Source organism: Ochotona princeps, chromosome 25 (assembly GCF_030435755.1).
Source record: "Ochotona princeps isolate mOchPri1 chromosome 25, mOchPri1.hap1, whole genome shotgun sequence".
Taxonomy (NCBI): Eukaryota; Metazoa; Chordata; class Mammalia; order Lagomorpha; family Ochotonidae; genus Ochotona; species Ochotona princeps.
This window is the reverse complement of record NC_080856.1, coordinates 23,402,709-23,416,608: the sequence shown is the minus strand read 5'-3', so window position 1 is coordinate 23,416,608 and position 13,900 is coordinate 23,402,709. Positions and strand designations below refer to the sequence as shown.

Below are 13,900 nucleotides of genomic sequence, written 5' to 3'. Positions count from 1 at the left end.
CAGAACTTTGAACGTTTTAAAAGTTCTTAAGCTGTAACCCTGCCAAACCCAAAAGGGTTGTGTTTTGTTTTGTTCATTTATTTTGTTTGTTGTTGTTGTTGTTGTTGTTAAGACTTTTTGCTTAAAATTACCAGTGAAATAGTTCTATAAATGGAGGTTTGTAATTGACATTTTTAAAGATTTTCATTCTGATTTGTTATTTTATGGAATTAAACAGTTACTCTGAGTAATTTCTAATCCTCCCCCCCCCAATTTTTGTGTGACTATATACAGAAATATTTGTGTAGCTCTCAGTTGTACACACTGGTTCCTATGTTAACATGTACTATTTTTGTTTCCACCAAGTAGTTCATTGCCTAGATACTAAGCTGCTGTTTGTTTTTCTCTTGAGATCATCCCAGTTTTTAATGCTTTTTCTGAAGTTCTTTCTCCTTAAGGTACACCATATATTTTACTGGAGCAAATGAGCCTTTTCTTCAACGTCTAGCCTTGGTTTTGCCCGTAGCATCTCCACTCCCTAGGCACATGAATGAGTCCCTTTTTCTCTGCTATTAGGGCTTTGCCTCGTGGAAAAGAACAGGGTGGGGAAGGGAAAATATTTCGAGACTTTGGTCTTCAATAGGGAGTTTGTAACACTTCGGCTTTCACACATTCAGTGTACGCTTTTCCTAAATGTGGTTGCAATATATTCAGTCAACTACTAAAGACTTAATGTGTGGGAAGAAAAAAGAGTGAAATTTTGTGAAAAGTGCCCAGGGTGGGGCATGGCCAAGCCCAAGTCCTGGGCTGCCACGGGGATGCAGTGCAGCTGGCCGTGCCAGGGAGAAGGAGCTGCCGTCGAAGCAGCGCTGGCAGCTGGCAGTGGTCCTTCAGTGGGCACCGGCAAGCTGGCTACCTGTGTTCTCAGGTGCTCTCGGTGCTCCGTGGGCTGTGATGACTGGAGCATCTTGCGAAGTTGAGAGTGAGTCTAGTGTTAGGTGATACCTCCCAAATGATGTGGTCGCCAAACACGAAGCCAAATGTAGTGCCCTATTGGTACCCATGGAGAACTGGTTCTAGCACCCTTGTGATGGTGAAATCTGCAGATGCTCAATCCCTTATATAAAAGGGCATACTTGCATGTAACCAGTACACGTGTTCCCTTATACTTTAAGCCATTTCTAGATTTCCTGTAATTCTTACTATAGTGTAAATGTCGGTAGGTATTACACTGTATTATTTGGAGAACAGTGTCAAGAAGAAAGGTTTGACCATGTTCAACACAGGCTCCTCCCACACACCCCATATATTTTTGATCCACATTTGGTGGAGCCTGCAGAGAGGGCAGCTTCTCCTTCACACTTCATGTGGGGTTCAGCTGAAGAGCCAGCAATCTAGTACTGGAAGGAAAACCAGATTCTCTTTAATGTGTAAACACTAATTTGAGAGTATTTGCCATGTACTCTGTGGGTGACTTAAAGGCAATTTTAACTAAGCACATTTGATTCATGCTGACTTGAGAATAAGATATAAGTACAGTAGTACTTAGTGTTCGGGCTGTCAGCTTCATTCTCTGTAAAAGGATCTGGTGTCAATGCAACATGCATCCCTACTTCCAAATCAAAGATGGACTGACATTGTACCAGCAATGTCGGGCACACTTACATAGACTGATGGAATTGTAACTCCTTATGAAGGAATGTACTGTTGTGACAATATAGGGAAAATCAGTTGGGGGGGTGGGAATTGGGTGCAGGGGAATCCCAGACTATACAGAATTATACCATAAAATTCATAATTTAAAAAAGGAGCTGGTCTGAGGTGGTCAGGTACTGCTTTTGCATCCATACAGTATGATAAGACAAGACGGGAATTCCCACCCTCTGCTGGCAAGACACAAAGCTACTACGAAGGGTAAGGCTATAGAGTGGCAGCAGGTGACTTGGAGCCATCAATCATGTCTGCCAGTTCTCGTCACTGGACTGCTCAGTCTCGTTTGCCTGCATGTCTGACTTTTGGGAAGGAACAGAGCTGTTCTGAGAGCAGTCTGGAGACTGGGCTGGAAGCAGTAGGCTTTCCAGGCTGCTGTCCGCATGCACAGAGGGGAGCTGCTTTCCCTGTAGGCTCGAAGCTGAACGGTGGCCAGGACCCCGACCCCGCCTAACACAGAGTCAGCTTCTCACTGCTTACATGCCACAATCTTTCTATCTGTACCTTGCTCTTCTTGTTTGAGTTTGGGGTGCGGGGTCAGAATTCTGTAGTGGGCCAGAAGTGTGAGGACTGGAATCCCTGACAATATGGGAACACTGTCTTTCGAACACTTTAAAACAAAATGACTGTAGAAATGGTGGCGCTGTCAAACTTGTTAGAATGTGCCTGATGCTGTGATTTCACTTGGCCTTGGAGGGCTTATCTATTGTGAATGACCAAGCATGGTGTAAACGGACAGCTGCAGTCTTCTTGGTTAAAGCTAGACAGTCACATTCTATGGCTGAAGACTAAATGTTCACTAGCAAGAAACTTTAGGACCCGGTGTGGTAGTCTAGCAGGTAAAGTCCTGGACTTGTATGCGGAGATCCATATGGGCTCACTCTGGTTCTAATCCCGGTGGCCCCACTTCCCATCCAGCTCCCTGCTGTGGCCTGGGAAAGCAGCCTTGGGACCCTGTACCCACGTGGGAGACCTGGAGGAGGCTCTGGGCTCCTGACTTCAGATCGGCGCAGTTCTGGCTGTTGCGGCTGATTGGGGAGTGAATGAACAGATGGAGGATCTTCCTCTCTGCCTCTCTTCCTCTCTGTATATCTGCCTTTCCAATAAAAATAAGCAAATCTTTAAAAGATATTTTTACAAGCACTTAATAAACTCAGGGAGTGATTTCATAGATAAATTGTGGGAAAATTTTATTTGGCTATCAATAGTAACATAACCAAAACAATGCAGTAAGCCCCCCGAGGGATTGTTTGTCCTGTAAGATGCATCAGCAACCAGCTGGTGGTAGAAATCAGCAATGCATGATGCCAACCAACAAGAGGGATTGAGAACTGCATCCAGGCGTCTCCTGGAGGAAATGGCGTGGTCTTCAAGAGGAAGGAGGGGGCCTTGACTCCCAGGATGATCTTCCTCGTGGGAAACGTTGAACAGTTACAGCTTACTGTGCAGTAGAAAGCTGCTGGGGGAAATTCATGAGACGGGCAGCTTCACTCCCCTCCGAGGGTTCATTGATATGTAGGAAGTGACTAGTGGGTTTAGATCTTTGCATAATGCCTAGGGTTGTGACTTTTCAAGGATAAAGCACCCATTGAGCCTAGACACAAACCAATCTGCTATGCACAGCAGAGCCATGGTTTTAATCATGGCTGCACGCTCACAAACAGGACAGGAACGTTTGCCCTCCGCACACTGGCGTTGGGGTTGGCGATGAAAGCTCCTCTCCGTGTGTCGTCTTTGTCCACCTCCTTTTCATTTGATAAAGAGAATGCCCCTGACTTCTTCCTGGAGGGGAATGTTCTTTATTTACAGGAATTTGGTGTCCTGCTTAAGGGGAGCCATCGAAGAGAGATGTTTCTAAGGGAATCACACTCATGATAAGGGTATTGATTGTCAAGAAAGGGATCTACTAGAAATGGTCTTCATGGGAAGAACTTAGGATAGACTTGGAGACCTCTCACCTGCTGGGCGAGCTCCACCCCCCCCTGCAAAAAAAGAGATGCCATTGGTCCCCTCTCTAGGTGGGAAGTCTTGGCTAGCTCTTTAAACGCTAAGAGGATGCTGAGAACATCAAAGGGAGGGAGCTGCTCAGTTTGTGAGGCCTACTCAGCCTCTGATGGGCAGCGGAGACAGGCTTCTTTGTTTTCAGAACTGATTTAGAAAGACGGAAGGAAGTCAGAAGAGTTTCTGTGTTTCTATGGAGCTAGGGAAGACAGGAAGCAAAGACACCAGCGCCAAGCCTGTGTGTGGTTGGTTGCTGAGGGCCACCTGTACTCCGCCCGAGATGGCAGATGATGGCACCTACTGTTGCTGGAGAGTTCCCTCAGTGTGGGGCTCCTGGAGGTTTTCATCCCAGTGCAGCTCCATGGGTCTGGCCCATTTGTCCACTTGCATTAGGCCTGATCAGTGATATTACCGACCTTAGCCCAGGCTGGAAAAGTGTCCAGTTGGAAGAGACTAACTCCCCAAGTGTTGATGGCCACCATCACTATCACCAGGCCAATGACGTTGACTCCCAAGCCAGCTTTCACCTGCAAGACACAAATTGGCACATGGTCACCGGCCAGGCAGCAGCACAGGACCCTGGGCTCTCCCTGCCTGGAGTGCCAGCCTAAGCCGTGCCCCACCCCCTAGGCCCGCATCTGTTCCAGTTGCTCTCTTGTGTGAGCTTCTAACTCCTGTTTTCTGGGTGGCAAAAACTGGAATGACTGGAAAGGCAAGGAGAGAGCGATTAGAATGTTGAACTTCTTGAATGCAACACTCTGTAAGCCCAGACAGTACCGGATCTGTGGGATGTTGGGTTATTTTGACAGCTAACTAATTGGGAAACGTGCTAAAATGAAACAGATCTCTTCAAAGCAGGGACTTCTCTTAGATCCCAATACACACAGGGAGCTTATAAGAGGGGTTCTATTGTATGAAGCTTTTGCCATTGTTATCATTTTCTTGGCTCCAACCCCCCCCCCCCCCGTACAGCTCATGGAAGCAGCTCACTTTGAGCTCACCTTGGGGAACAGATCACCCGCTGTGTGCACACTGTCCACTGGCAGGTGACACAGGCTTGCTAAGTGAGGTAGAGAATCACAATTCAACTCAGATGCTTTTCAGTTTTGCTGTGGCATGGACCCAAACTGAAGTAGGGGTGAGGGATGGTGGGAGGGCAGAGCCGGGGCCAGATGGAAAAGTGTGTACCATCAGAGCCGCTGACGTCCTTCCAGGAAGTGATCATGCATGTAGCACATAGCCTAAAGAAGCCCACTCGCTGGCACGGAGATGGGAAAATTGCAAAAGAAAATGGATGCTGGGAAATTCTCCCAGGCTAGTGAGTATACCTGTGCCTGTGCTCCTGCCACCTGGCTGGAGCCTGGGCCTCCTGACTGAGAGAACAGCTCATGTTTCCCGGCAGGTGGGAGGGCTGGGTTCTGGGGGAGCTGAAGTGACATCCTTCAGAACGGAAAGGACCTCACACAGTCTGGTTGAACCTCCTCACACATCAGTTGAGGAAACAGAATGTGTTCAGTTGGTGCCCACACTGGCACTAGAACCAGAGGCAGCTCATTAGTTATCCAATGACTTTGGAAATGACTGCCTCTAGTTGTTTAGATTCCAGTATAAAGGCAGTAAGGTGAACAGTGAGGCCTTACCGCCGGGGCCATGCTCAGAGTGAGCAGACTGAGGGTTAGGCTGTAAGTCAGGGGGAGTGAGGGCTGACGGCCACCTATCCTGAAGGAGCGTGAATGATGTGGGTGAGCAGGTTGAATGGTGGGAAGGAGATGCTGTCCTCTGATTTGGTCAGGCTGCTTACAACAGGTGTGATCTCGCTCATGAAACTCTGCGAGGGCCTGAATCGGCCATACTAAGATGGGCCTCCATAATGGCTATCTGCTAACCTCCTCTTCCCCAACCTCCATTTATCCTGCACCTTAAGAAGCAAGGCAGGCATGCAGCCAGAGGAAGGAGAGGCGGGGTTGGCTGGACGCGCTACTCGAGTCAGCCTCAAGAAGCCCACTTCCAGCCATCTTTTCTGAGTCCTGCTAAGAATGAAGAAGCAAATGGTGGTGATTTCATTTGCCACTGTTGCTTCAGGGGTGGGATGAGCACAAACATTCAGTAGACACAAGACACTCTTCTCCCAAGGTTCATGCGATTTCGCCTACTTTTGTGATAAATAAGGCAGTAGCTGTTGGAGTGAATAGCCCTAGCAATCCAAGGAAGAAACAAAGACCTTTGCAGCTCATGCCTTCTGGAGCAGGGCCACATTCCAGTCTGTTCCCAGCCTCTCTTTCTGTATCCCCACCTTATTCTTCTTGAGGGTTGGGGAGAACATACTGCTGCTTTTCTTTAGGGACCAAGCAAAAACCCTTTGATAGGCACCACTGTGTGTAACAGCACGAGGCATTGTTGATAGACCAGGTATACAGCTCCAGCAGGGGGCAGGGCAGCCGTTGTTCCCTGCCCAGGCAGGCAGGCAGGCAGGCAGGCAGAGGCAGCCGCCACTCACCATGTCCTTGATCTGGCAGTGCCCGTAGCTGTAGACGATGGCATTGGGAGGGTTGCCCACAGGCAGCATCACTGCGAAGGAGATGCACATGGTGACCGGGATCAGGGTGTAGAGAGGGTTCATGTGCAGCGTTTCCGACTAGGAGAGAGAATTCACACCCACGTTAACATGGACTGTGGCCTTGCAGTTCCCACACGAACCCTGTGCGTGTGCGATGAGATGGCTTGGTACTGACTCAGCTGGACAGCATGTGCTAGGGGTCATGAGGCCTCTCCCTGTGGAGTGTCCAGTGCCTTAGGCAGTGCAGGGACTGGCACTGCTTTACCCACCTCACCCTGTCCACTCAGAGCTTTGGGGTGCTGCTTAGGTTTGATGTTGGGTTTTTGGTGCTTTATTTATTTATTTATTTATTTATTTATTTATTTTGACTTGAAACAGTCACAGGGAGGGAGAGACAGACTGCGACAGCCAGAGCTGGGCCCGGCTGAAGCCAGAAGCTGGCACTCTCTTCCAGATCGCCTACAAAGGTGCAGGGTCCCAATGACTTGGACCGTCCTCCGCTGCTTTCCATGAGCAGGGAGCTGGATCAGAAGTGGAGCAGCTGTGACACGCACCAGTGTCCATACACGATGCCAATGCTGCAGGTGGGGGGTTAGCCTGTTACGGTGCCGTGATGGCCCCCCTGGGTGCTGTTTAAGCTGTTTTTGTTTTTCTTAAGCTGAGGAATGCTTTCTTCAGCATCTCAGGAACAAGTTGCTCTGATGGAGGTAGGGAGCTCTGACCTCGAGGGTACAGCACCAAGGCTCTGTTTTCTCATCCCAGCCCCAGGGAAGATAGCTGCCTGAAGTGGAATTTGAACTCATAGTCTTATGCTCAGTGTTGCCAAGTTGTAACAAATTGTACTGCCATGCTCACACAAACAAGATGGCGGCAGGGGGACGTTGGAGACGTTTGAGCCATGAATGAAGAGGCTAGGCGGAGGTGGCGGTGGGGAGGCACCTGCATTTCCTAGGTTCCTCGTTGCAGACTGGGACAGATGCAGCCTTGGGTCAAGTGCCTCGCCTTTGGGTCTGCTTGGCCAGGCCAACATCTGGCGGTTGCTGCCTTCCCCTATTCCATTCCTAGCATGGGTCTGAGGCCTTGGGATGGGGCTGACATTGCTCCCAGTCCTCAGAAACTCCTGGACTAATGAAATGCACTCTGAGCAGTGCTGCCATGAGAACTGTGGTTCTAGTCTCAGCAATGTGGCTACCTCTTCGCCCCCTGCCCCCTCCCCAGGTCTGATCTCAGGAGAGAAAGATCCAGATGTGTGTGGGGACCCGGAATCTGAGCATTTTAAAGACATGTTGTCCATTCTTTTGTTTCTGCTTAGGGCTGTCGCTGAACTAGTTCTTCTGAAAAAAGAGTATTCTAGAACTCCTGCTCTGACTTGCTCACGTATCTTTTTATTTATCTGTGGCTACTGGGAAATGCAGTGGCCGGAGGAGAAGCAAAGGCATGGAGGGCAGGCTGGCCACTGCAGGCCCCCGGGGAACGCGTGTGGACCCCTGGCCGTTGCTGCGCTACTTACCAGGCTGCACAGGATGGGTAGGAAGATGGTAATGGTGGCTGGATTGCTCACAAACTCTGTGACAATGGACACCAGGATACAGGCCAGCAGGGTGACAGCCCACGGTGGGAGGCTGCTCAAGGACAACATCTGGTGCCCAATCCACGTGGAGAGACCGGAACTCTGCAGGAGGAGAAGGTGTGGCTGAGACGGACGGAGAAACAGAGCAACTAGAGTGCCCAGAAGGCCAGGGATGCCAACTGGAAGGGGTGACCGGGAGGAGGGGAGGTCATCCAGTTTGTTTCTGTTCCTGGTTGGATTGTTTGTGTAGTCTGGAAGATTTCTTCTGATTGTTGCACCATGTTCAGATTTGGGGTTTCCTGGTCACTGAGTCATCGTGGGCCATGGAGGCCCCCTCCCCCGACAGCCATGAGCCCCGGTAGGGCTTTGATGTGTGGGCAGAGGTTGGAGATCTTTACTCCTCAACTTCCATCTCATTGTCTCTCTTTACTCCGTGTGAACTCAACAATGCACTTTACACAGCGGAATCCTGTGATCTGATTTGCAATTCTTTTTCTCTTAATCACCCAAGAAAAGGAAGAAAAATGATCAACATCTTTGGAAAACTGTGGTCTTCTGTAATTTCTTCTTGGGGATAAACGGGCAGGGATGAACACTGGAAGTTTCACAGAGGTAATAAAGGAGAGAGGATTAAACGTCTGTGTGTAGCTAGTGGGGAAGGTGCTGTCTTACTGGCGTGTAGCATTGTCATTCTGTTAACAACCTATTTTAGTTTCAAATCCCTGCTGGAGCACTTTGAAGCTTCAAGTTAAGAAGGTATTTCACGGGACCAGGGCAATGGCTCTATTGTCGAATCCTCCACTTCAAGCGCTGGCCTCCCAACACCACTGGTTCTGGTCTCGGCTGCTCCACTTCTGATCCAGCTCCTGCTTGTGGCCTGGGAGAATAGTGGAGGATGGCCCAAGTGTTTGAGACCCCTCACTGGTGTAGGAAACCTGTAGGAAGCTCCTGACTCCTGGCCTTGGAGTGCCTTGGCTCTGGCCATTGTGGCCATTTGGGGAATGAAGCAGTGAAAAAAAAATCTTAAAAAAAAAAAAAAAAAAAAAAAAAAAAAAGGCCTGTTGCCCACCCTGAATCTTCTCCATAGAGAATATTTACACATGCACTCAAATACATGAATATTCCCATTTGGAATAACACATTTGGTTGAAAGATGTTCATCTGCCAATGGAGCCTGTTCCTGACAAATAAGTGACACTGTGGAGTTCTTGTGCTAAAACAAACAAACAAACAAACAAACAAAAAGGTTGCCAAATGTGTTCTCCCTGCATCCCTTTCTTCCTTCCCCCCTCCTGACTTCCCATGATACCCTAGACACTGCAAATGCAATAAAGCAAAGGAGAGAAGGGGCAAAAGGCGAGGCATTCTAGACCCCGGAGCTGTCAATCTTGCTCTTCACACTTTGCTGTTAACATCACTCCTCACTACATTGTCAGCAGGCTGCTTTTCCTCTACTTTTCCAAGTCCATCAAAAACACATTTGATCTCTGTGCTACTCTGGCCACCTCTTGGGAAGCTGGTAGACGGCTGGTGACCAAAGCCATTCTTTCTCTGTTGTAACCATTTCACCTTGGAGAATGTTTCTTCCTTTTTTTTTTTTTTTCCTTTCAACTGACTGTGAGTTACCCAGTATGTGGAAACAGCACCAATTAACGGTTGGTACCGAGCCTGAAGGCCTATAGGGACTCTGCAATTGTTCCTTCTTTCAACAGCCCAGCTCACTGGACAGATGGGGGAGGAGAAGCCATCAGTAGAGTGGAAACGATGAATTTTCTAAAAGAACCGAGTTTCTCTACCATGGAATCTATATTATACTTGTAAATAAAGTGGAATAATGCAATGGTAATGATTTTTCCCGCAGAATCACTTTATACTGTTATTTGAAATAAACTACTAAATTCGACTATAGGATTATGAAAAAAAAACCCACAATGAAGGGAGGTTTTAATTTTTTAAGAAACATTTTGAGGATAAGGAGTCACTAGTTCTATGAAAAACAAAGGAGCTCAGGAGTTTTGGTAGCATACAAAGATCCAGTAATTTTTTTGTTAGTTTAATAACTTCTGTCAAGGGAAGGGTCTTCATACAGAAGATCCAGGTTGAAGAAGAACAACCACGAGTCTTGTTCCCTGTACAGCGCGTGGCCTGCACCGGAGGAGCCCCGGCCAGCAGGACACGCGGGGGCCTCTCATTTTGGCCAGGTGATGGGAGCCAGGGTCCCTTGTCTTGATCACCCACACTGTATTTAGGCCAGTGAGGAAAGACAATCAGCAATGAACCCTGTGTGGAACGGGTTCACGCATCTATAAGGTGCAGGGAGAGACCATCTGAACCCTGACCCTGCATCATTTCCTGACAGTTCAGGAAGTTCAGTTATTTTCTTTCATCTCATCCCGCATGCTCCCAAGCAGAAAATCAGGAAGCATTTTAATCATCTTTAGACAAGATTCTCTAAAGGGTCTTCACGTATGAATTTGGATGATTCATCTGGAATGGCTACTGCCCTGACAGCCCTGTCTCCATCGCTGGTGCCAGAAGGATGAGGGCTGCAGAACCCGATAGTAAGCCTTCTACCTGAGGCAGGCAGTGACGTGCAAGTGCCCACGTTGCCCTGTGGCCCAGCTGATCCGCAGCTGCCCAGCAGCTGGTGAGGAGGCACATCCATTCTATGCCTGTTCCAGGGACTTGGTGACCACTGCTTCTCCCTTGGTTCCTTCACCCTTCCCTCCCAGGGCTGTAAGGACTCTTTAGGTAGGGCTAGAGCAGTGGCATATCACGCTAAACCTCTGCCTGCAGTGCCAGAATCCCATATGCACACTGGTTCAAGTCCCATCTGCTCCATTTCCGGTCCAATTCCTGCTAGTGGCCTGGGACAGCAGTGAAGGATGGCCTAAGGCCGTGGGTCCCTGCACCCAATGTGGGAGACCCAGGAGAAGCTCCTCGCTCCCAGCATCAGATCAGATCAGCTCTGGCAGATGGATCATCTTTCTCTCTGTGTGTGTAACTCTTTCAAGTAAAATAAATACATCTTTTAAAAAAATTAGTAAGTTGCTGAGACAGTATTTGGCTCATGAGAAGAGAACCCAAAGCTTACCTTGCTACCTGAAGCTAGGGCATAGCCACCCCCGACCAGGATGACAATCTCCCAGGGCATGGTCTTCTGGAAGTCTCTCCATGTGATGATGGACTCTGTCTTCGAGGAGGGCGGCTCTCTGTCCTCCCCTGGAGACCAAGAGGAGAGAAAGAGCCGAATAAACGCTGATGGGCATGGCCTGTGGACATGGAACCTGCTTAGGGATGATACCTCTTTGGGGTGTGTGGGGGGAGGAGTGGGATTCTGCAGGGTCTAGGGCAGCCTCCCTTGGAAAATTCTGATGTGGGCGCTGTTTGAGTCCACCCCAACTTCTTCCCTTAAACCTTCTCTCACCTTCCTTCTTTTTCCCAAAGCAGGGCTTCTTCGCTGGAATGAGGAAGAGGAGGAAGCCCAGAAAGACAGAGACCGTGGCATCCGTGCGGTAGCCTTTCCTAGCAAAGACACAAGCGTGGCTGCAGGAGGAGGGTGGGTGTGCCCGGGAGCGACACTGCAGCCCAGGCAGTCTGACCCCACGGCCTCCTTATTAGACCGAGTTTAGACGGACAGCAACCTTCTTCTAGCTGCTGGTTGCCTGCCCATCCCACAGGGCTGGGAAGGGGGAAGTGTTAACATGCAGATATAGACCCCGGCAAGGCCTAAAACCCCAGTGTGACTTCACTGGCCCATTTACCAGGGAGAGCCCTTAGGCAAAGTCCTGAATTGCAGAGAAATGTTGAGTTCTCCTTCCTGTGCTGGCTGCACCGCTGGGAGTGCCCGTTCCCAGCTGCAAGCTGGTGCTCTGTGAAGAGCTGGTGGTCTTTGCTCTGTGGCGCTGGCCCTTGTGGGAATGCGCAGGGCTGGCCAGGAGCCTGCCTCTCCAGTCTCTGCCTGCCTACCTTCCCCGGGTCACAGCTACCTGACAGCTGTGATCTGTTTTCAGTTGGCACCTTCTGGATGTGTCCTCCTGGAACTGAAGTCCTGAGGTGGGTGGCAGTCCCCAGAGCTTACGTAATGAGACCAAGGGCATGTGGCTGGGTAGCGATCTCACCTGCTCGCAGCCCCCAGACTGAGACTCCAAGGACATGACTCGGCTTCATGACTTTCCCTAAAAAGAACTTCCTCTGTTTCCCAGGGAACAAAATGCCGCCTGCCTGCATGTCTGCCCGCAAGAGTCTCTGAAGGGACAGCAGTGCCTGTGGCCAGGACAATGTGCACGAGGAAGGTGATCTTAGAAATAACAACACTCACTTTTCAAACAAGGAATCCCAGCCGGGGACAAAGCCTGGCTCCCGTGTGAACCACAGCACAGTCATCAGGATGAAGAAAAATCCAGTCACCATTTCAGGGTAGCTACAAGATGAAACAGAAAGACTCCAGCAACTGGGACATTTCTTTGGATTTTTTTTCCATCTGCTTCTGGAAGCCCCTGTATTCAGAATTCCAACAAAACATAGTCTACCCCCTGCTTAACCACTGGTGGTCTAGAAGAGTGAGTGGCGCCAGCAAACACGATATTAACCCTGCTCGTGGGGGGACTTGGGGTGGGAAAGGGAATGGGAATAGAATGGTGTACAGTCCGCAAGGTGAGGGTGGTAGAACGGGTACCCTTGGAGATTCTGGTGGGAGGGCTGAACCTTATTAAAAATATGTATACTTTTGCTCAAACAAGTATAAAAAAGTGCATCACGATGGGGTCAGCATTGCGCCCTGCAGGTTAAGCTGCCCATGACGTCCACAGTGTTGAGTCCTGGCTGCTCCACTTCCTATCCAGCTGCCCGCTAATGCCCTGGGAAAGCAGCAGAAGGCCGTCCAAGTGTTTGTGCCTCTGCTACCCACATAGGAAATGCAGATGGAGTGCCAGGCTCCTGGCTCCTGGCTCCTGGCTCCAGGCTGGCCCAGGCCTGGCTATGCAGCCATTTGGAGAGTGAATCAGTTGATGGAAGATCTCTCTCTCTCTAACTCTGACTTTCAAATAAATCTTTAAAAATAGGAAGTATATCCTGTGGTGTACATCAGTTAACAGCTAACATCAGTGTGTTAAGCATAAAAGACAATTTATTTTCTATGTTACCAAATGTTTTGCATTTTAAAGTTTATAAAAAAGTGCAGTTTATACCTAGAACGCCGTACCCAGTCAAAGTTGTACACACCGGTGGATCCGCGCCAAGGGAAAGCGAGCTCCGAGTGGGAGGCTGGTTCACTGGGGACAAGCTGACACCGGCAGCGCGGGGCTGCTCAGAGAAGACACAGCCCTCTGTGTGTGTTTTCCCCAGCCTTATGCTCTGGCTACAGCACCCCATTTCCAGCTCCCTGGAGGCGACCCCAGCAGCGGCAGCCCTGAGTGCCTTGTGCACCTGCGGAGTGATGGCCTGCGGCGGGACGGAGCTCAGAGGACGTCTGCTCTGTTCTGTTGTCCTCTCTGGCTGTCCCCTCTACGGCACACACCCCACGGTGCTGGGAGCATAGCCAAGGAGAAGCGTGGCCTCTGCAGTGTGGGCCAGCTGGACCCCGCATCCAATCGCCTCTTCTCTGGGGGGTGGCTAATGGTCTGTTGAGGGTGTGTTTGTGGGGGGGGGGAGGTGTTATTATTATTTCTTTTTTGGTACCTGATGTCCCCCAGCTTTTCATATTCCTCTTGGATCCTCTTCTCTGACAGCTCTTCCCTTTTGGTCTTCTTCTTCTTGCTCAGAGAGCAGGTCTCTTTGAAGCTGAGAAGGGAGCATGAGCAAAAGAACAGACAAAACCCGTGTCTGAGGCCGGGTGAGCACATGCCAAACCTCTCAACCACTCCCTTACCCCAATTCCCTTCTCTTCACCCACATGCTCGGCCTTCCTTCCCTGCTCCCCATTTATACAACGTGTATGTGTGTGTGTGTGTGTGTGTGAGAGAGAGAGAGAGAGAGAGAGAGAGAGAGAGAGAGAGAGCCCAGCCTCCCAGCAGTTTCCTGCCCTCATCTTTTGGGTATATCCATTTGACTCTATTCCTGACCTATCAGTATAGGGGTATGAC

The 13,900-nt window shown here is 49.6% G+C and overlaps 1 protein-coding gene across 1 annotated transcript in view; it reads right to left on the bottom strand.

Moving 5' to 3' along the window:
- Nucleotides 1-3,797: 3,797 nt before the first annotated feature.
- The window catches only part of SLC13A4 (solute carrier family 13 member 4), a 35,185-nt gene continuing 25,082 nt past the window's right edge, over nt 3,798-13,900 (bottom strand). The window contains exons 10-16 of the mRNA XM_004594384.4: nt 13,497-13,598; nt 12,139-12,240; nt 11,245-11,342; nt 10,912-11,039; nt 7,758-7,919; nt 6,188-6,325; nt 3,798-4,217 (exon numbers count right to left, since the gene is read on the bottom strand). Coding sequence (XP_004594441.2) covers nt 4,080-4,217; nt 6,188-6,325; nt 7,758-7,919; nt 10,912-11,039; nt 11,245-11,342; nt 12,139-12,240; nt 13,497-13,598 — 868 coding nt within the window. The 3' untranslated portion in view covers nt 3,798-4,079. The remainder of the gene's footprint in view (nt 4,218-6,187; nt 6,326-7,757; nt 7,920-10,911; nt 11,040-11,244; nt 11,343-12,138; nt 12,241-13,496; nt 13,599-13,900) is intronic.